At 44.4% G+C, this 21624-nt stretch overlaps 1 protein-coding gene across 1 annotated transcript; it reads right to left on the reverse strand.

The window, feature by feature from the left end:
- Nucleotides 1-2076: 2076 nt before the first annotated feature.
- Nucleotides 2077-21159, reverse strand: LOC117646363. The gene is made up of 8 exons (XM_034387244.1): nt 21089-21159; nt 19572-19780; nt 14637-14727; nt 13807-13898; nt 12055-12210; nt 7880-8032; nt 3869-4150; nt 2077-2207 (listed from the first exon to the last, which is right to left on the reverse strand). Exons 1-8 carry the CDS (start codon nt 21120-21122, stop codon nt 2091-2093), a joined length of 1134 nt encoding a protein of 377 aa, XP_034243135.1. The 5' UTR covers nt 21123-21159; the 3' UTR covers nt 2077-2090.
- Nucleotides 21160-21624: the final 465 nt, after the last annotated feature.

The following is a 21624-nucleotide window of genomic DNA, read 5'->3' on the forward strand; positions in this document are numbered from 1 at the left end:
ATCCTGGAGTGCGATAATTTTGTTATTGCACTTTTTTTGCAATAACCACCCCATAATTTTTGCGATAATAGAGCGTTTTGTAGTAACTTTTATCACATTTTTTTCTGCGATAACTTTTTATTGCATTTTCTTTGTAGTCATTATCGCAAAAATGTGATACTTTATTGCAAAATTTAGCTATAATTTTTTTATTGCAGATATTTAATTGTCATTATAGCAAAAAAAATGTGATAAGTTTTTTATTGCAAAATATATACGGTGGTTATCGCAATTTGAATAACAGTGTAAGGAAATTGCTATCTTTAAAAGTAGAACCATGAAGAGAAATTCAGCGACAAAAGTACTCAATCCTATGTACGAAGTAAAATGCAAGTTGACGACCCCTCGCTAAGAACATTTGTTGTTGGTCAACGACTTGCTTTTGAAGGTGGACTGTTAATATGTTACTACAACTTTGTCGTTGTGAAATTATCTTTAAGTTCCAATACACTTAATGTCATGGGACTTTTTTTGTCCCATGAATGATGCAATTTTAAGCACATCCGGTGGTGATGCAATGTTGTGTCCGCCAGGCGGGACGAATTGTCTGGTGAAAGTACAATTTACAGCAGGCGTCGGACAAAATGTGTCGCCAGGCGGGAACAAAATTGTATCAGCGTCGTGCTCACAATTGCAAAAATCGTAGGACGAAAAAAGGCCCAGGACATTTAGTGTGAATACGACTGTGGTGGTGGTGTGACAAGCTATCCGTTCCGAAACAAATATTGTCGCTAAAAAATTGGCAATAAATCGAGGGGTCCTATTCAAAAGATCTTATCTGCGCGTTCCCCCCAAGACAATCTTATCTTAAACGCAGGCAAACTTCACTCAGTTTGATCATTTGATACAGCGACAAATCAATATAATTTTTGATTAAATTCACTGAAATGTAAAGATGAAAGGTCAAAGAAACCAATAGTGCATGCAGAAATATATCCCGCTAACTCTCGTACCCATCCCAAATGGTCAAACTGAGTGAAATTCGCCTGCGTTTAAGATAAGATTGTCTTGGGGGGAACGCGCAGATAAGATCTTTTGAATAGAACCCCTCGAAATGTGTCTCTAAAATCCGACAAAATTTTAATGAGTGAAATGGATCACTCTCCGAAGGGGAACTCGGGTCACACGTTCGGTTCAAGTCTCGTTAAGCGACTCTCGAGCTCAACACCCACCTGGTATTCCGACCGCCGTCGCCGGTCTTCTGGCTCACTGTGCACTGCTCGCGCGCCAGCAAGGAGCGCGACACAGCGCGAGGTACTCGCACGCGTGCGCATGAAAAACTCAAGCCCCAGGCGGGAGGAAGCACGCAAACCACCCCACCCTCGTCAATTATTCGCAAATGAGTTGGCGAGGGTGTCCGTCCGAGTGCGCAGAGAGGCACACTGAACTCGGAGTCAAAGCAGTCCACGCACTCCATCACGGCAGGTGCCTCCCTCCCAGTGCGGCGCTGCGAAGGTTGTCGCAGTGCATCAGACGCGGATACAGGGGAGGTGCACCGCTAATCCAAGTGCAGAAAAAGTACGCGAGTGCAGGCATAGACCCTGTTGCCCTACACGCTTTCACTCTGAATCCAAAGGTAACGTTTTTGGCGATACAGTTGAGTATCGCCAATAAACGGCCTTACGGAAAAGTATTGCCTTCAATACGGCGACACAAAAGTATCGCCAAATTTTGTCCCTACTTCTGTGAATCGCCTTTCTGAAGGCAAGATTTTTCGGAAGGCCGTTCTGGTATCGCCAAAAAATGTACTCAAGTATCGCCTTTGCATTTGCAGTGTTGGCAACACGCTTAAAACCTTACGAAGAATATTGAACATACATTATACAAACTATTTACTTTGTTATACGTAGAAATAGTTCGTAATTTACGAAGTATTTTCTTTAAAAACTTTATGTTTGCTCAAAATACTTTGTTATAACAAGCCGATTTTCTTTGTAACGCCTATAATAGTTTAAAAGGTTTTCTCAGTGAAGTTACGACTGTCTTAGTGCGTCTGAAACTAGGATGCTTGAGAATTGAGTGGCTGTAGATCAATGAACAGACTGCGGATCTTAACCCCACTTTGTTGATTCCAGGTTAGCTCTTAACACTTGTAAACATCGGAATAGACTGTTGAAGATGTTGGTGAGAGTAACCAGTCTCATGGCTCCAAAGTACCGGAACTTGACCTGCGAGGGAGCAGGAACCAGACGACAATTTTAGTTTAATGGAAGGGGAAATTCAGTTTAAAATTCTGAAGAATCGAAGATTTTGCATCCCGCCAAACGATAAATTTTGAGAAGATCGAGCGTGAGGTCACAATACCTTGAAAGGTGTCGTTTAAGATGCAAAATCTCACTCTTAGAAGCTTACGAAGCATTACTTCGTAACTGCGAAGAAAATGAAGGCATTGTAGAATTGCTTCGTATTCTGAAGAAATGCTTCGTATAACGAAGGATTTTGCTTCACAATACGAAGCATTTCTTCGTAGATTTAACAATGCCTTTATTTTCTTCGATTCTTCGTAGGGTTTTTACTGTGCTGAATATCTTGTTTCTTCCAAGATTTACTTTTCTTGCGAATGAGGTCCCGCAACGTTCAAAGCAAACAGTTAGTAAACGGTAACTTTAAAAAAATCTGTGAGGAGTAGTTTTTAAAACTGGTTTACCTACCGAATATGGCTCTACCTTATTGCATTCATGCCTGAACTTTGTTCTTAGACCGAGAGGGCAAAAACTCGGGATTTTCGTGTACACATGATTCGGAAAACGCAATGATTCGCATGATTCGCGTACTTAATTCACGTGATTTTGAATAGAGTGATTTTGTCTGATTTCAAAATTTTATCTTGATTGCGCGCGATTGTGTGTGATTCTGGGTAATTGCGCATGGTTTTAATTGATTTCATGGCCGATTCTGCCTTCGCGACGCACCAGGGTGATGTTGAGCGTGATAGTGTGTGATTGTGTTCAGAAAGAAATGATTTCGGACTGATTTTGCCTGGTTTCGTGTGATTCTGCCTGATTTCGGTCGATTTTAGTGATTTTGGTTGATTTCGCGTGATTCTCAATGATTCGCATGTGATTTCGGGGGCCGTGTACACATGATTGCGCGAGTTTTTGCCCCCTCGTCTCAGACACGAGATACCAACTGTGTGCAAAAGCGTGCAAAAGCGATTTGTGTGCCTGAAACATTTTCGCCCAGCTCCAAAAAACAGACCCTTACTGAAGGAATGACCATTGAGACAAGCAGCAAACTGACTACTAACATTTGAAGTGAACCCACGAGGTGTGTGATCGGAGTGGACGTCCCACAAGACTTTTAAGAGGTGGAGCTGGGCCAGGTCACAGTGGCCCAGAAGACCGGTGGAGGCGGTCAAAACCCCGGTCGCGTTTTGAGTTCCTCCACTCAAACGGAGCGTGTGACCCCACCAATGGATTCCTCATTCGGAGCGTAATCCATTGGTAGAGCCACACGTTCGGTTTGAGGCCCGTTTAGCGACTCTGGAACTCAAAACGCGACCGGGATATTGATCGCCTCCGCTGGTCTTCTGGCCCATTGTGCAGTTCATTCGCCGCCAGGGACTGACTCGGACTCTGCATCCACTCTCATTCCAGGAACGTGACACCACGTTGAAACGAACGTGACAGAATGTCACGTTCGTTTGAACATTGTGCCACACTCCTTTGCGTGTGAATTGGCAAAAAATCAGCTTGTTCACATTCAAACGAACGTGACACAATGCTCAAACGAACGTGACATTTTGTCACGTTCGTTAGCATTGTGTCACATTTTGTCACGTTCGTTTCAACGTAATGCCACGTTCCTGGAAAGAGTGTCCGCCACTGACCTGGACTGGCGTGATGGTGCGCGTGAGCACGATCTGCAGGGCGGTGCGGTCCGCCACCGGCCACGCCGCCCAGTCGCAGCCGCACAGCGCGTCGTGGAAGTCGTCGCCGGCCGACTCCTGCAGCTCGCCGGACAGGCAGGCCATGGCGATGTGCGAGAAGTTCAGGGCCACGATGGCCAGGTTCGTCATGTCATGCGTGCCCAGCGCCGCGCGCAGCAGGCCGATCACGCCCAGCCCGAACACGATGCGCGTCAAGACGGACATGTCCTCGGCGAAGAAGCCCTGCACGGACGGTACACCGTCCGAAAACATCATTTTCTCAAGAATTCGTAGTTTCAAAGCAGAAGCTTCGCAGTTTTGGAGCAGATCCACTGTTAAAAAAAGTGTTGTAATTCAGAAGTAAATATGTTGCTAATTTTCTTAATGACTGTTTGTCTACATATGTATGACTTAGGTTTTTTACTGATGAATTGCGTTGTTCGCCAACAAGATGTTTGTCAACCAGTAGACAGCTATATGAGCATCAATTTTGATTGCCGATTAAGTCACAGATCAAGTAGAATCCCCGTGACCCACAGTAGTCACTTGTTAGATTAGATTGTCTAGGTTGTTTGTGCACAGCAAAAGATTGTTTTAAAACAAGCATAAGTCAGAAAAAATTGCAACAAATTCGTCGTTTTTAAACAAGAAAACTTGTTTAAAAGCAATAGCGTTGTCGAGGTTAGAAATTGTGTTGTCATATAACAACCTTTTTTGAACAGTGGATGCTTCTTAGCCTATTTTTACTGAAGTTTAAGATTTAAGGCTGAACTTCCGACAGACGGCTCTGTCAAGCTTGCTTTGCGTTGGTGGAAATGGACATGGACAAGAGTGCAAATTTAAGAGGCGCCCTCAATGGACACTGCGACTTGTACCTCCGAGGACCTCCCCCGCGTGATGGGAAATCACAGCAGTGATCAGTGTACTGCATGTGCAATGCAAAAGCGTTGCATTAGTGTATCATTCTTGCATGAATGAATACTTCACTACGGCTATAACACTACTATTACGGACGAAGAGACCTGATTATTACTCGAGTGCATACCTCCTCACATAAAGGAGCAACGCCCGGAAAAAAGTATTACGACACACTGGTCGGCCTGGACAGTTCGTGACATAATCATTTTGACGGAGAACTCGACAGCGATAGAAAAATTTACGGCTTTGTGTTTTAATGTGGTATGCCTGCCTTGTACTGCTCAAGAGGAACGACACGTGCTTGTATTTCCATTGAAAGTTGTGATCATAACAAACCTTCTAAGATAATGTATCCCAATTATATATGATACCATAGCGGGAAACAATTTTGTGCTTTACCAAATCTAGTGACGAAATTGAAAAAAAAAAGTTCACTAGGTGATAACAAGGTTGGCAAACTTGGTGATCCACAAAATTGTTTTCAGTAGGAAACAAAACAGTTCATAACCTACAAATTCTGTGTGCATATACAAGTAATATTAAAATGTAAGCCACAAATTCAGTCTTCATCGGCAAAGAGTCGACGGCTCGGGACCGGGCTTCGACTCTTTGCCGACACGAAAACCAAACAGCACATGGTGGTAGACAAAAGCTCCGGTAGTGCTCCGAGCTCGGGAGGGGCATAAAACCATTGTGGCACGACCTCGCCCCCTTTGCGTAAGCGGGGACCGTCGCACGAAGTCGACTCTTTGCCGGTCGACTCTTTGTCGATGAAGACTGTAGTTTCAACGACCTTTTCGTACGATATTGTAATCCTCAAGAAACTAACTGACCGACTACATACTAACGAACAGGCAAAGGCCGCAGGAACAAAAGTAATAACACTGAAAAACAGTGACTGCCACTTGGTAGTTTCAAGGCTAATACAACTGCTACTTCTTGGTTGAAGCGCCTGCGAACATTCGGTTAGACTAGCCCGCAAAGCTCCAGTTTGTTGCGGGCTTGCCTAACGCTAGTTCGCAGGCGCTGGGCCAGGTGGATCCCAATCAAAAACCGCGAAAACGGACAATTTCACTGAAAATCTGAATGTAAGATTAATCACTCTTGGAACCGCGAGACATTTGTGTCTGACCCATAAGGGGCGATACTAAAAAGTATGACCGGGAAACGGGGATACTTTGACGAAGACTCAAAAGGGTTTTTTTCTCTTTTGGTATTGCACATGAAGAGTGATGTCTCCCATCGAAAAACAAGGGCCAGCTTGCTGATGTCTGACCTTCTTTTGGGTCGAGTATCACCCTTGCGGATGTACATTTGCGTTCGATCTTTTCCAGAGAATCTTTTTGTTTTTCCGCTGATTGGTCATGTCTCACGCTTCGAATTAATTAGGTGTTGGGGCCGATATTGCACTGGCACTCGGAAGGACTTGAAACTTATTTGTGTTCCACCAATACAGTTGTGTTTCAGACCTGACATTGTACCACCAGTATGAAGTGCTACTTAATTATTATAATCAGCCCGTATAGCAAAAAAAAACTACACAAATCAGAATATTTCTACACATGTGTCGGAATTTCGGCAATTCTTATACAGGAATTTTCCTAGACCACTGTACGGTAAAATTCCAAACATTTTTTTACAATGTACGTACGTACACTGTGACTAGAGCAGCCTAAGAAACGATCTTTTCGTCTCGCATGCAGACTTGACGGAGCGTACGATTAATTGTTTGAGACACATTTTCTCGATGCGTACATAACACACTGGACGAGACATAGACCACTGAAGACGAAAATATTGTATTCTTTTAATTAAGCAAAAAGCCAAATCCATGTTTTCAGAGGCTTTCAGAGACATGTCCGTTCTTTTATGTTTAAAAAATCGAGCTGTGTACGAAAAGCAGCGTCCCCGATCCAATATGGTTAACAGGCAAAGGGTACCGCAACCTGTTCAATAATGTCATGTGAAATTTTGTACGAGACGTCACAAGGTTTTGGAACAGATGACCTTTTGGCGCACACTTAAACCCTTGCGAAGTAATCTGAACTATTTTCTATGGGAGCTTACGCATTCTTGAAATACTTTGTTGTACAAAGCTTACTTGACATCGTACGGCTAAAAGTTCGTAAGGTTTGAGTAGTGCATGATTTTCAGACGGGAAAGTGCTCTTTTTCTGCATTTTTAGCTAAATCATGCCAAAATAGATACAAAATCTCATTCAACGAACGTTAATGAAAGCAGATGATACTCGTTTGGTTTTCTTAGACGGGGTAGTATGCGGGATCATTCCAAAGATCTTTGTATTTGTATTTGTATCTATAGTATTTAAAATTGTGTATGAAACGAAATACACAGACCCGAGTGAGCTGGCCGGTGTTGGTACTAGCCGTGCCGAGCTGTGGCCTGCACCGCACGCCGCCGAGCCCGAGCGAGCGCCCCAGGCCGGGCCGAATCGGGAGGCATTGTTGCGCGATACTCCGCGCCGTGGCAGGCGGGGAGGGATTGTCAATGCGAGGAGGAGGTGCCATTGTTTACGCCCGGTGCCGCTGGCGCTGTACCGCGGAGGCATTGTCGAATTCCGCGCAGGCTGCGCCTCATTGCAAGCCAGCCAGCCACACGCACCAGCCCGCCCCGGCCGCCAGCCCCTAATATATTGTTAGGATACGCGCTTGGTTTCTGGACTCGAGAGTAAAAGCACGCTGACACCTTCATTTGTGTATGGTAGTTTTAAGTATGTTTCAAGTGTGAAGGTATCATCTGCTAAAAAGTTCATCTGCACTCAAAACAAAAAAAAAAGACTAACGTCTCCGAGGGGAGGGCCCAAAGATTCAAGAGATCTTGTATCCTCTTAAGTGCCTAAAATCTCTGCAAATCTAAAAAAAATAATCGAAAAATGGCCCAAAAGCAAGCCAAAGTGGGGCGCAAAATCGGTCGAAATCTGACGAAATCTCTTGTGTTAAGAAGTCTCAAGTCTCCATACATCAAAAGCGGTTGTCCTCCCAAACGTCTCGTTCAAAACCTGCACAAAGACCTTTATTGTGTGTCGGCGTTCACCTGCACTCTTGCGAACGCATCGTGGAGCTGTTGGTGCAGGCGAATGATGGGCAGAAGCTCCTGCCAAGCACGGGCCTCCCGCACGTTGTCCGCCAAGAGGTGCAGCGTGACATCCATACTCAGAGACGACATCCAACTCAACGCGATCAGGATCTGCATTCGTCCGTCGAGACAAAAAGGACAATGAGACGCCGGCTGAGCGAGCAGTGTGCAGTGTGCTGTAAGCTGTAAAACTAAAAAACGACTCTGTCAAGTTCGTGAAAATAGACATGGACCACGAGCCACGAATTTCAGTGAACATTCAAGGACCGGCCGCAATAGAGAGACAGCGATGTGTATTTTCGAGGACTTGATGCGTGATGGGAAGACACAACAGCGAACAGTGTACACGCGCGATGCAAAAGCATTGCACCACCAATTTGTTTCATCCTAACAAGACTTGAAGCTTGTAGTCGAAACACAGGGGCACATAAATATGTTTCGCGCCTACGTGTATTGCACCCCAAAGTCGTCGGCAAATAGCTGGAACATCTGGAACTACCCTAGATGAAATTCGAAAAATTTGGGCTCTGATGCTACTTGTACAGTCGTGCTCCCTTATTTGTGCCGCTTTTCTGGCTTGCTATTTATCCCGGAGTCATCCCCACCACCCGGAGCTCAGGTGCCGTGGGCCGACCCCGCCGGACGCCGGGCTGGCCCCCGGCCGGGAAAGGGACAGCCGGCTTAATCCCCTGGGCCGGGCCAAATCCCCAGGCCAGATCGAACTCCGCATTCGTCCACTTTTTTAACTTTCTGATTTCAAAAACGGATAGCTGACTAAAAACTACCACAAATGAAAAAAAAAATCACCTCAAAATTTAAATTTTGACCCCAGCGGCGCAAGATTTTGCCTTTTTCTAACGAAATGTTTGAATTTTAACAATTTTATCTGACGAAAGCCATACCTTTTTTGATGGTCTGTTTTGATGCGCATTCAAGAATTCATAGCCAAAATTTGGTGGTGATTGAACCACGGGAAACGCCCACATTTTCTATCTGTCCTCTTCTTTGTCCCGGCGCGCCGGCTCGCCGCGGTGGGGTCAAAATTTGAATTTTGAGGTGATTTTTTTTTCATTTGTGGTAGTTTTTAGTCAGCTATCCATTTTTGAAATCAGAAAGTTAAAAAATACGATTTCACGAAATCCTAGGAGTCACGAAGTGAATATTGCGTTTGTTGCAGGAAAAAAGAAGTGTTTTGAATTTAAACTTGACAGTAAATAGAAATCAAAATGCTGGAAAATTCAAAAAATTCCAATGCTATCCGCAGTGTTCTGACAATGGAACATCTTTAAAGTCCATCATTATTAAAATGTTCTTAGCAGAAAGAAGGCAGTAAATTAACTTTCACGGGTTGGCAACTAGTTTCTCGGCGTCTGCGCCCTTGTGAAAATCGCGAAGCTGAAAGCACCAGCAGTCGCGCATTAAAACTGCCCCTCCATTGTTGCTGACGTTGAATTGTTTGGCTTGTTTCAAAAGGCTATGGTTCTCTGGTCATGTTTTCTTCAATTCTGTGTAATAGTTCTCCCTTACAACGTATCAACACCACAACGGTTGGTTTGACAAACTTCATAAACTCGGGAGGTATGGTTTCGAAACGCGGGTGAGTCTTGTTCGAGGAACATGAGCACTGCAAGTCGCGAGGTGGAGCGAAGTGGTCCTAGTGCTAACTGAATCACAACAACAACAAAATTGTTTTATTGACAGAAAAAAAAGTAATATTTGAGAAACTTTATGTCAGAAAAAAAGAACTTTTGTTTTGCAATTTTTATGTTAATATTTTTTTAGAAAGTCATCACATAAACATTGAAAATTTGTTTTATATGAATTTTCATAAGCAGGAAACAAAGAAAAACAAGAAAGAGAGCAAAATTAATTCAGATTTCAAATGCTACAGTTGGTTAAACTGTTAAATAGGTTGCAAACCTACTGCGCATGTCCAAAAACACTCCGATCAAGAAGTATTATTGGATAGTTCTACCCGAAAAACTGCGTTCGAACCGACACCAATTCTATTGTTGCATCTTGTCTACCTGCAGTCAAAGAAATTTTTCATTTCGAACGTGCTGATTTCAGCTTTTGGAGTAAGCTGTACAGACCCAAAAAGAAGCTCGGCTATTGGTCCGCCCCGGCTCGGACTCCCCCCACCCCCCTTTTTTCCTTTGACGAGTCGATTTTTGCCATGGAAACGGCGATTTTAACAGAAAATTTTCTAAAAATTTGGCCTTTAACTTTTTAACCAGTTTTCAGCATGAGAATCAGCGTTCAAAGTTCTACAAGTCTGCAAAGTCTCATTAAAATCGTATAGAAAATTTCCGAAATGCATAAAGGGCCATACAAATCAAATCTCCAGCCGGCTGAATCGTCGGTATACTATAAGGCTACTTCGTGCCTAAAAAGTGAACGAATGCGGAGTTCGATCTGGCCTGGGGATTTGGGCCCCGGGCCCCAGGGGTTTAAACCCGGCTGCCCCTTTTCCCGGCCGGGGGCCAGCCCGGGTCGGCCCCGGCGTCCGGCGGTGATCACCCCGGGCCCCAGGTAGTGGCTTTCTGATTGTCACATGCTTCGCTCGGAAAGCGGCACAAATAAAGGAGCACGACTGTATGCATACTGTTACGCGGGTGCTTTCACCCTTCGTAGGTCCCTGAACCGGAAGCACACAGACGCCATGTTGGCGGAAGTAGATCCAAACTTGACATGGGAAAGAGACGTTCGTCAAAGGTATCGGCCACACTTGAACATAAACAGTCTTTTGATACTTGTTTGCAGTGCTATGGTTTCGCGAGCAATTTTTGTACAGCTCGGCTATAGTTTTGGATCCGAAGAGAGGTTAGTTTCCGGCCAATTCGGCGTCTGCTGGTCTGCTTGCTTCCGGTTCAGGATTCTACGAAAGTAATCGTGTTTTGATTTTAGGGGACAGGTTTTGTAAATATTTTAAAAAAGTAGGTTCTCCCCTCCATGACACCAAATTTTAATCGACGACGACATGCAATAAGCCTGTCGCTTGACCGACAAAATAGTCTACTTTAAGACAGAGGCAGAGAGCGTAAGCTGTTATCGGAAAAATTGGCTGCTGCGAGCGACGAAAATAATCTTTTGTTTTTGGACAACTGACAACACTGACCTTGCTCATACAGCAAAACGTGACACAAAGAAAATAAACCTCCTTAAAAACAACAACAATGTTAAACACAGCGGATACAGTGAATGAAAACGGCTTAATCTGTAATGACTCTCCACGAAAAGCGGCAGGAAATGAATCTGATTCTGGGAGTCGTGGAACCTCTTCTGCAATGATTTCCGTTTTCTGTCCTTTGTCACTTAACTTTAGTCCTAGTGGACGTTTCCCGGTGTTTCACCCCCTTCACCAGGGAGTGGCAACGGCCTAGGGAGAGCGTGAAGCGATGCTCGCGCCGTCAGTGCAGAGGTTGCGCACTAGTTCGAGATTATGAAAACTAGACTGTGTTTTTCAAAACACTTTGCACCAATATGGAAAGGGCTTGAAATTTAGGGTGCATTAGGCTTATTGCCCTTCTTGAAACTCCCCCCCTTACCTAATATTAAGGAGCAGTAAAAACACCAAAAAACACAAAAATCATAAAATTGAGGAAAAAACTCGAATGCGCCATGTTGATGTAAATGATTTCGACCTTGTGTTCGGTTGAATTGGAAGTATCGGGCAGTCAACTAGGCCTAATGCACCCCAAATTTTGTGCTCTTTCGATCTGTGCAAAGCGTTTTGCAATCAACGCACTCTTAAAACCTTACGAAGTATTTTGAGCATAAATATAACAAACTAAAATACTTTGTTATACGAAGAAATAGTTCGTAAATTACGAAGTATTTTCTTTGTAAGCTTACGTATGCTCAAAATGCTTTGTTATACAAACTACTTTTCTTTGTAAGGCCCAAAATAGTTTGGAAGGTTTTCTCAGTGCGGGCTAGATCTTACAATCGAAGCAAAGTAAGTAACCCCTGCACCTCACTCACGCATGGCTTCACGCGCCTCCTAGGCCGTTGCCGCCCCCTGCCTTCACAAACCGAGTAGTAACAGGAGAGCCTCTTTACTAAGTGTGTTCAGAGTTGCAGGAGCTAGAAACGCTTTCAGTCCACGACAACGGGGACACCACAATGCTCACCACGTACGGCGTGCCACCCAGGCAGATGAGCCCACTGTGCAGCAGCATGAATGCCACCTCCCACAGGTCGTGGCCGTTCCCGGTCGGCCAGTGCGGCAAGAAGTGGCTGCCACTCACCAGGAACAGTCCCACCATCACAGCGGACACAGCGGCCGACTTCAACAACACCAGGGTATGTTTGTGTGTTCACGGCAAAACCAACGTCCGGGTTTCCCAGGCGCACCCTGGAAAAATGCCTTGTTTTTCCAGGGCGCGCCTGGGAAACCCGGACGTTGGTTTTGCCGTGTTGTGACGCGATCACAGCGAATTTAAAAGAGGAGAGAGTCTCTAAGGGGAACACACCTCCCGACTCCTGAGAAAAAGCCATAATCAGGATAAAAATTTGGGGTGAGGCATCACTCAAATTTGGGTGAAGGTACTGTCTAGCTACGTAGGTATCTGATGTGCTTTTTATCGCCCAAAGTTGGATGAGGGAATCTTACACGCCGAAATTTTGGCTACGAAATAATCCTCACTCAAATTTGGGTGATAAGGTATACCTCGCCTAGAACTGATCAAGAGTTTTCCATTCTCGGCGGAATCTGAAGTGTGATTGAGTCATTTTTTTAGAGATCTCAATATTAAGAGCTCATGGAAACTTAACGAAATGATTGGTTGCCCTATAAAGCTGTTTGAGCGATTGGGTGATTTCTCTCTTGCTATCTCTCAATCAAAGCTCGGTGAGCGATTCTCACGTTTCGGGGTAGTTTTGGCGTCTCTGATTTGCCGAAAGTGAGAAATATCCAATTAAGTTTTTCTGATTATTGGGGTCCTGGATGATACTAGAGTTATGGCAATGGTATTTATAGTAAAGACCTTGTACTATCTTCCTAAAAACATGAGCCATAAGGTATTCCCATACGTTTTAGTGGGTGTTTTGATCACGGAAATTACGTTATCACGGAAGTTACAAAGTGTGAAAATCGGCTTTAACGGCTGACTCGGGCTTGCTGTGGCTTAAAAGTCGTTCCAGGGTCAAATGATACTCTAAGCCCGACATTTAAGCGGAAATTTTTTTCACGTAGTGCTGCTGCAACATTGGGTAAAGGGTGCCACGGAAGTTACAGGTAATTGTTGATACACGCCATTTTATAATACTCTAGTCCGCTTTGAGACCGTGTACAGCATCTTAGATTTCCGCGACCCATGCAATTATATCCCAGGGACTCCACTTTGATGGCTTGTGTCATGGAAAGTTAAAAGTTTGGCTTGGGGAGAAGTCCAGAGCTGCCTTTTCGAAATTTGTGTAGTGAAATTGAATATACGGTGGACATTTTTCGTTGCAGCATAAGTACCTTTGAAAGAAGTCTGGCCTATTGGTCTTCGGTTGAAATTAGCTCGAGACATGCCAAGCTTCGAATCCCCATCGACAGTTGGCAGCATTTTCGAACCACACCGCCACACTAGGGGCGGAAAGTTCGAGTATGTTCTCTTTGGACAATCACGGAAGTTACATTTAGGGCATTCCAAACGCTACGTAGACCAATCCAACGAACGTGAACTATTCGAAATGTGTGCGTTTAGTGGGCATTGGGCAATGGCCCTCCTTAACATCAGAAACAAACCCCATGTCGATATCTGCACTCGTTTGGGCACAGGAGTCAGAAGAAACGAAACTACCCCGAAACGTGAGAATCGCTCCGGTACATTTTTTTAACGATGAAACTAGCATATTTTCCCCATATTTTCCAGCTGTGGTACATGGTGCCAAACCTGAGTGCGCGACACGATGGCAAGTGGTTGCAGAACGCGTTCCATCAGCAACGCCCTCCGACGTCCTGGCTTGTCTTCGACGGCAGTCGTGGCTGCTGGGTTTGTTCAACGTACAGGGTTACTTTCTTCCTTCTACATTGATACTCCCTTTGACTGGGCCAGTTTTAGACACAGCGTCACGAATACACGTTCGTTAGAAATCATAATGCAGTCCTTCTGAATTCCACCTCATCCTATTTTGATCCCAACTAGACTGAACAGAGAATGATAATGCGAAGGGATACTGCCCAACTATATATCGAGAGGGCAATGGCAATAGAGCTCTCCGTTAAGCTAGTCGTGCAATACGCGAATCATGGCACAGCTACACTTTAAGATCCAGCATATTTGTGACGAAACGGAATTGGACTCTGCGATTGGAGGAGAATCTACAAAAATGAGTTTAAGTTCGTCTGTTTCTCTTTCCTCCTTCGTTTACCTAAATTTTGGTTAACTTTGAACTTTGCAGTAGGTATTGTACACGCTAAATGTTTATGTACAATTGAACGTGGTGATGCATAATTTTAAACTTGTGTGCCGTCGTGCATAAAATTGTGCGTGAATTTGCATAAATTTATGCATTTTCACGCATAATATTATGCAATGCAAATTCCCCGCATACACAAAATTGTGCAAGTGGCACTTACAAAATTCTACATAAACATTTGGTGTGTAGAGAAAAACGCAGGATAATTAAAAGAAAAAGGACCCCTCCCAAAAAATTGAATACGATTGCACAAAATTCTGACGAGATCCACGCTTGGTTTGAAAGTGCCCTACATTCTACTCACCTTTGTCTTGAGCAAGAGTCTCGATGCTTCTTAGTACATCCACTAGAGACGCGAGACTCACCATGGCCTCAGTTCCACGCCGGCCGCGTATCTGAAGGACAAGGGGAAATCACTGTGAATTTCAATGAACAAATCCAATGAATTTCAGTTGAATTTTGATGAATCTCAAGCAAACACTACTAAATTATCAGAAAAATTTCAGCAAATTTCAAAAAAAAATTGATGAATTTCGATAAATTTTACATGTTTGCTGAATTTTGGTGTACAAATTTCGATAGAGTTATTTCCCCATGCTGAAGGAGGAACACAGAGAGGCATGGAATGTTTGCGTTGTCAAGCAAGCAAACAGAAAACGGGATTGTGGAGACACGATTCAACCTAAAAACGCCACGAATCTCAATCGACTGTCCTAGCCGTCGTCAACTGAAGAACAAAAATAAACACGTGACTAACTAGTGAGTTAGAAGAAAACAGGGAGCCCGGTTTAAGGGAAGGATGTTGGCATACGTTTCGTCAAAACGTAGTAAGGACAGGCTTCTTTGTTTTAGAAAGAGTTACGCTTTGGTATTCTGTTAATGTACTGGAACGAGTGTCGGGTAATGTTGCAGGCGCAAGGGTATATTTCGACGCAACCGGACCAACCCCAAGCACTACAAGGAAGGTGTACGGAAGCCTCGAGGTCTGTAACGTCGGCTGTGTGAATGGCCTGATAACCCATGCCCAACCCAGATGTTTCTCTTCACAAGTTCCCTGTGCGTTTGGTCGCTACGTACACTCTTAAAACCTTTTGAAGCATTTGGAGCGCACATAAGTTTTCGAATTTTAATTTACATACTTCACACACACTAAATGTTTATGTAGAATTTTGTACGTGCCACTTGCACGATTTTGGTGCATGCGGGGGATTTGCATAATATTATGCGTGAAAATGCATAAATTTATGCAAATTCACGCACAATTTTATGCACGACGGCACACAAGTTTAAAATTATGCATCACCACGTGTACAAAATTGTACATAAACATTTAGCGTGTAAGCTTATGTAGGCTCAAAATACTTTCGTGTTTCAAGGTACTTTTCTTCGTAAGGTCTAAAACATACTATACAAACTATACTCAGTAAAAAGTTCCTATCCCAATTTCGCTCCTAGCAGTGCTAATTTAGCACTTCACCAGTGCGAACTCGTCAAATCACACTCAGCAGTGCAATAACTGCCTCTTTGCACTTCTAAGTGCAAAAATGGACCAAAAAGTGCTAAGTTGTTGAGTGAGAGCACGTATAGGTGCTAAAATGTTTCACCCGTAGTAAGTGCTAAATTTCTTGCCCCTGATTGGTCTGCATGCAGCTTACACCCTGTACACATGTGCCTACGATTTCTCGCTGTGTAGTGCCTCAACTCTTGTAATGCTGACCTTCACCTCGAAATGGTTCCAGAGAGTTAGGACAGACACTAGGACAACATTTTCATGCACGGGAGCAATATAGGTGTCAAATAGTCAATTTTTGACGATCCACTAAGATAACTTTTAGAGTTTTTTGACAATATATCTCGTGTTTATGGATTGCCGTCCCCAATATTTTGCTGGCAGTTAGAGTACCCCCCTAGGGCTCTTTGATACCAATATGGTCAAAAAGTAAGATGACGTATTTTGAGAATTCAAAAAACCCTTATTTTTAGTCAAAAACACCCTTTTAGGCAAAGACTGAGGGCCCCAACCTTGTTTCTCACTTTATTATGTTGCCTTTTACTGTTTTCAACCCATTTGAGCGGCTAAAGACATAATTTTTAAAAATAAAAAAAAAAAGGTTTTGAAATTTTTTTGAAATTTCAAAAAATTGCCACGGCCAAAGTTCTGCATATTTTTTCAAAAAAAATTACATGAGTGGTCCTTGAGTGGTAGGCTATGATAGAAAAAATTGGGAGCCGGATCTGAGCAAGTGCGTTTTGGACCATGATGGTTTGACGTGGAATGCCCCGGCATAGGATAAAATGTTAGGTGTTCGAACATCGATCAACAAGGATCGTTGAGATTTTCCTTTTCTTTTCTGACGCTTTCACTGGTGTACCGTCAACGGGGGTAACTTGGGACACTTTTTCACGTTTTTTGAACGCCAGAGGCAAGATTCTCAACCCAGACCATTGGATCCCAACTATGTTAAAGTTTGACCCTTTCCCCATGATTTCATGCTTGTCCGGTTCATTTGCCTCGATTACATCGTTTCCAAGCGGTCTCGAAAGAGTGTCGCAAGTTACCCCATGACCGGGGGTAACTTGGGACAGTAGGTAATTAGCCACGTTCCCATGCATCTTTGACTAATATTATATACACGCAGCGTTTGAATAATAAAATTGGACTTTATGTACACGCAGCGTGCACATAACAGAAAAAAAAATTATTGACACGCAGGATTTTTCCCCTCAGACGTCCACCGACGGTGGCCACACTGAAAATCCAAGTGTGGGACAGGCATGCACTAGATGACGTGGGACAAAATGTCCCACGCTTGCAAGTGTGGGACACGGATTTGTCCCACGCTTACAAACGTGGGACACCGTTTGTCCCACGCTTGTAAGTGTGGGACACGGATTTGTCCCACGCTTGTAAGTGTGGGACACGGTTTGTCCCACGCTTGCAAACGTGGGACATTTTGTCCCACGCTTACTACAAGCGTGGGACAGTTTGTCCCACGTTATCTAGTGCATGCCTGTCCCACACTTGGATTATCAGTGCATGTGGGACAAAATGTTCCTGCGTGCAAATCATATTTTGGCTTTTATTTAAACGCTGCCTGTCTCCAAGGCACCAAAAAATTATTGGCACGCAGGATTGTAAAAAGTCTTCCGACCGGCGACCGAGTCCGGCATGGCGGCTTGGTGGGTGAGTGGGTCCGTGCTTGCACGGGAATTTTTTGGCCCGGGTTCGAGACTCGCCTTCTTCTCAAAAAATTTCTGCGTGTTAATTATGAAAATCGGTGTTGTTTCAACGCTGCGTGTTTATAATAAATTCACATGTTATTTACACGCATCGTGTCTGCAATTCTAGTTTTATTATTTTCACGCAGGAAAAGTTTTGCTGCGTGCAAATAATATTTTGGTTTTTATTTAAACACTGCGTGTCTCCAAGACACCAAAAAATTATTGGCACGCAGGATTGTAAAAAGTCTTCCGACCGGCGACTGAGTCCGGCATGGCGGCTTGGTGGATGAGTGGGTCCGTGCTTGTACGGGAATTTTTTGGCCCGGGTTCGAGACTTTGCCTTTTTCTCAAAAAATTTCTGCGTGTAAATAATAAAACTGGGTCTTGCAGACACGCTGCGTGTAAATAACATGTGAATTTATTATAAACACGCAGCGTTGAAACAACAACACCGGTTTTCATTATTAACACGCAGAAATTTTTTGAGAAGAAGGCAAGTCTCGAACCCGGGCCAAAAGATTCCCGTGCAAGCACGGACCCACTCACCCACCAAGCCGCCATGCCGGACTCAGTCGCCGGTCGGAAGACTTTTTACAATCCTGCGTGCCAATAATTTTTTGGTGCCTCGGAGACACGCAGCGTTTAAATAAAAGCCAAAATATTATTTACACGCAGCAAAACTTTTCCTGCGTGTAAATAATAAAACTGGGCCTTGGAGACACGCTGCGTGAAAATAAGATGTATATATATTATATACACGCTGCGTGTATATAAGACCCATTTTTATTATTTAAACGCTGCGTGTCTATAATGACTCCGTGCATCTTTTGATGTTAATGGACGTAAAAAATTTAAGTCACAACATGTAGACCAAGAATTCAGGCCTAGGAACTCTTGTAGAACCGATATTGGACTATATCTATGGCTCTACACGGAACTCTCTTTTCTACTGGTATTTTCTAGGCATTTTCTGAAAATTTCGAAATATGCATTACCAGAAGACAAATCTGCAGAGCAAGGCATCTCTTTCCACTACCAGCGTAAAATCCGAAGTTTATGTTATGTCAGGAACCGGGTCAGTCAACTCCTTGGAGGCTAGGACTGCTGGAAACATGAGGAAAAGACTGTCCCAAGTTACCCCGTAAAATTTCGATTTTTGATAAAATGCAGTCTGGACCGAAGATGGGAAAACTATAATCGACGGCCTTTTGCGGACGTTATTGTCTGTGTATGATCTAACAGCCCAGAGAGACTAATCGGCCAAATCTGCATTTCACTCCTTGCACTAGGGTCAACTTGTCAATGTTTGACATATTTTGTCAAAAACCCTATTATGTAGTTTCCCGTTTCTCAAATACTAATTGTGATGTTGTGCGCCTTTTCTACCTTTCCGCGCGTGCCCTGAGGCCTCTGAAACAAAACCCTGCTGCGGGTTTGACGCTAGGAACCCCCGTCGCTGAATGGCAGCACCAACAAGCTGTACAGGGCAGACTGTCCCAAGTTACCCCCGGTGTCCCAAGTTTCCCCCGTTGACGGTAGCAATGGCATTAAAATTATGGCCCTTAAGGGCGTAAATTTGGAAGGGCATTAAAATTTTGCTTAAAAGTCCCAGACCATTCGAGCCCATCCCAAGGGCATAAAAATGATTTACGCATTTATAGGGCGTAAAAGAGTGTTTGCTTGTGCTCTAAAGGGCGTAATTTTTATGCCTTTGATTTACCAGTGTAAAAGGTTCATGCAAGGGTTCGTGTCGTGAGGGATGGTGGAGCATTTTAAAGAATTCCCATCTGAACTTAACGGGTGCTCCTGAGGGAAGAGTGTGTGTGTGTGTGTGTGTGTGTGTGTGCGCGCGAACGAACCGTCACGTCAATTCCAATGCTAGTTGTGCCACGTTTCTTTGAATACGATGTCACTTTCGTTGGAACACGTCACGGCCGTCGGAACATGAATCGTCATTCAAACGAACGTGACAACAATCCAAGGGATAAATGAGGTTGAATGTGCGAGCAGAACGTACCCAAAGACCGTAATCGACGCAGCAGAAGCCGAGGACGAAAAACAACGCCACAGCTGACTGGTCGTAGCTTTGCTTCTTGAAGCTCACGCCGAACGAGACGAGGAAGCTTACTTGGGCCAAAAGGCTAAATAGGAGGCCAAGCAGGTGCAACGCCTGGCTCCATTTGGAGCTGGGAAGTCCACGAATCAATTCGTCGATTATTGCTGCGACTAATAACAGGAAAAGTAGCGATATACATCGGCAACTTTGGCCCGTCCCGTACATTAAGAAACGTACGAATTTCGCCTATGTTTAACCCTGACGGGAATTAAACCTGAGTCTGGGGTTAAAATAAATGTCGTTTTCGTCATCAGCACCCTCAAAAACATCAGAAACAATGCAAAAACTCGAATAAAAAGAATTTTCAAAAAAATACCCCGCTGGGATTTGAACCCGGGTCCGAACTTCTCCGATTCGCTCGAAACTGGCACCATTGGTTTTTTCTCGTCGCCCCGATTCCAAAAATACCCCTACATGCCCTCCTAGCTGCATCCGTTGCCGAGATCCTCCTCGACCCCATGTAGACCATGATGCACCTGCAGCAGCGCCCCCGGGGCTCGGATCGGATTTGCTGCCACCGGGCGGTTCTTAGGGTCACCCAGGGAGGCTGCATACCAAATTTGGTCAAGATCGGACCACGGAAAGTCCTCGGACGAACGGACGGACGGACGGACGCACAGCAGGGATCATACTATATGCCCGTCCCTCCGTCATTTTTTTACAAAAAATAAACGGGACGGGCCAAAAACTGACATTTTGTTCAAAGTATTTCTCGAAAAGAAACTTTCAGGACCACAAACTTCATTCCCAGAAATAGAAGGTTGACGCAAATGGCAAGACATTTAAATGGCATGAACCTTGACTATAGAATTCTATGTGTGGAAAATTTGGGAAATGACAACGTCAACCGAACCAGTGGGCTATTTTTTTTCCTTTCATGTTTTCATCTTTGAACGCCATCCTGATAAAGTCGCTAGAGCCTGTGGAGCGCACGTTTGGTCACAAGCTTCAATCGGTCGTCCACAACAAGCGCACTGTTGTGATATTGTTATTGTTATTGACAACCGTTGTGATATTTGTATGAATGTTTTACTTTGATACGTCCCCTTTAACGCTGACCCACAGTCAATTAATCGTGATATCCTTATTAAGCGGCCGCGACACGTCCAGACGAATGTGGCGGTGCATTCAAACGAACGCGAAAATGCTTTTACAATCTAATGATTATGACGTCCCATTCGTTGACGAACAGCGCTTCCGCCAAAGCTTCCAGATAGTCGATACGTCTTAATTTGGACGCGTGCATTGAACCCCGTTTTACGCTACGTTCGGAAAATACCAGAAATCGCGGACACCACTACGACGCCGACGACGTGAGTAAATGCCGGTAAATCCGCTCTCAATTGCCTTTTTTGGGGGGGAGACTGATGAGATTATTTTTATCGCGTTCGCAATCGTGACAGGTGCCAGCTCCCTACCTCCCTTCTGTCTTCTCCCTGCTCTGCCACCCATCCTGGATCGTGGTGCGGAGAGATCTCCAGGAGCGTCGAAATGCTGGCCTCAGTCGGTGAACGACGAGACCGGGGGACGCCTATTTCGGAACGGATCAATGCATGACAGGATAATTCATTCATGATTGCGTTTCCTCCCTAGGCCGTAGTCGAGGGGATGGGGGTTGGGGTAACATGTTTACTGAATCAGTTCCGCGACATGCACGCAGCGTGTATATAATATATACTCGCGCTGCTCGCTGGGGGCTCCGCCCCCAGACCCCCGCATGTGTGGAGCGCGTGCCGGAGTATTTAGTAAGTCCGTGGTGACCAAAGGCAACTTTTCTAAGGAAGTAAATGTCCTGCTTCTTTGAAAGCTCTATTTAACCGCTTTTGACCATATAATAAGGCTACTTTTACTGCCCAAATACATAGCTTGTATTGCATTGGCTACTGTGGCAGTCAATGGGTGCAGGGGCATTCCACGCCGGTTCATCCGGGACCCCAAATTTCACACCTCGGAT

The sequence above is a fragment of the Thrips palmi genome, unplaced genomic scaffold (assembly GCF_012932325.1).
Source record: "Thrips palmi isolate BJ-2018 unplaced genomic scaffold, TpBJ-2018v1 HiC_scaffold_19, whole genome shotgun sequence".
In the NCBI taxonomy this organism is placed as follows: domain Eukaryota; kingdom Metazoa; phylum Arthropoda; class Insecta; order Thysanoptera; family Thripidae; genus Thrips; species Thrips palmi.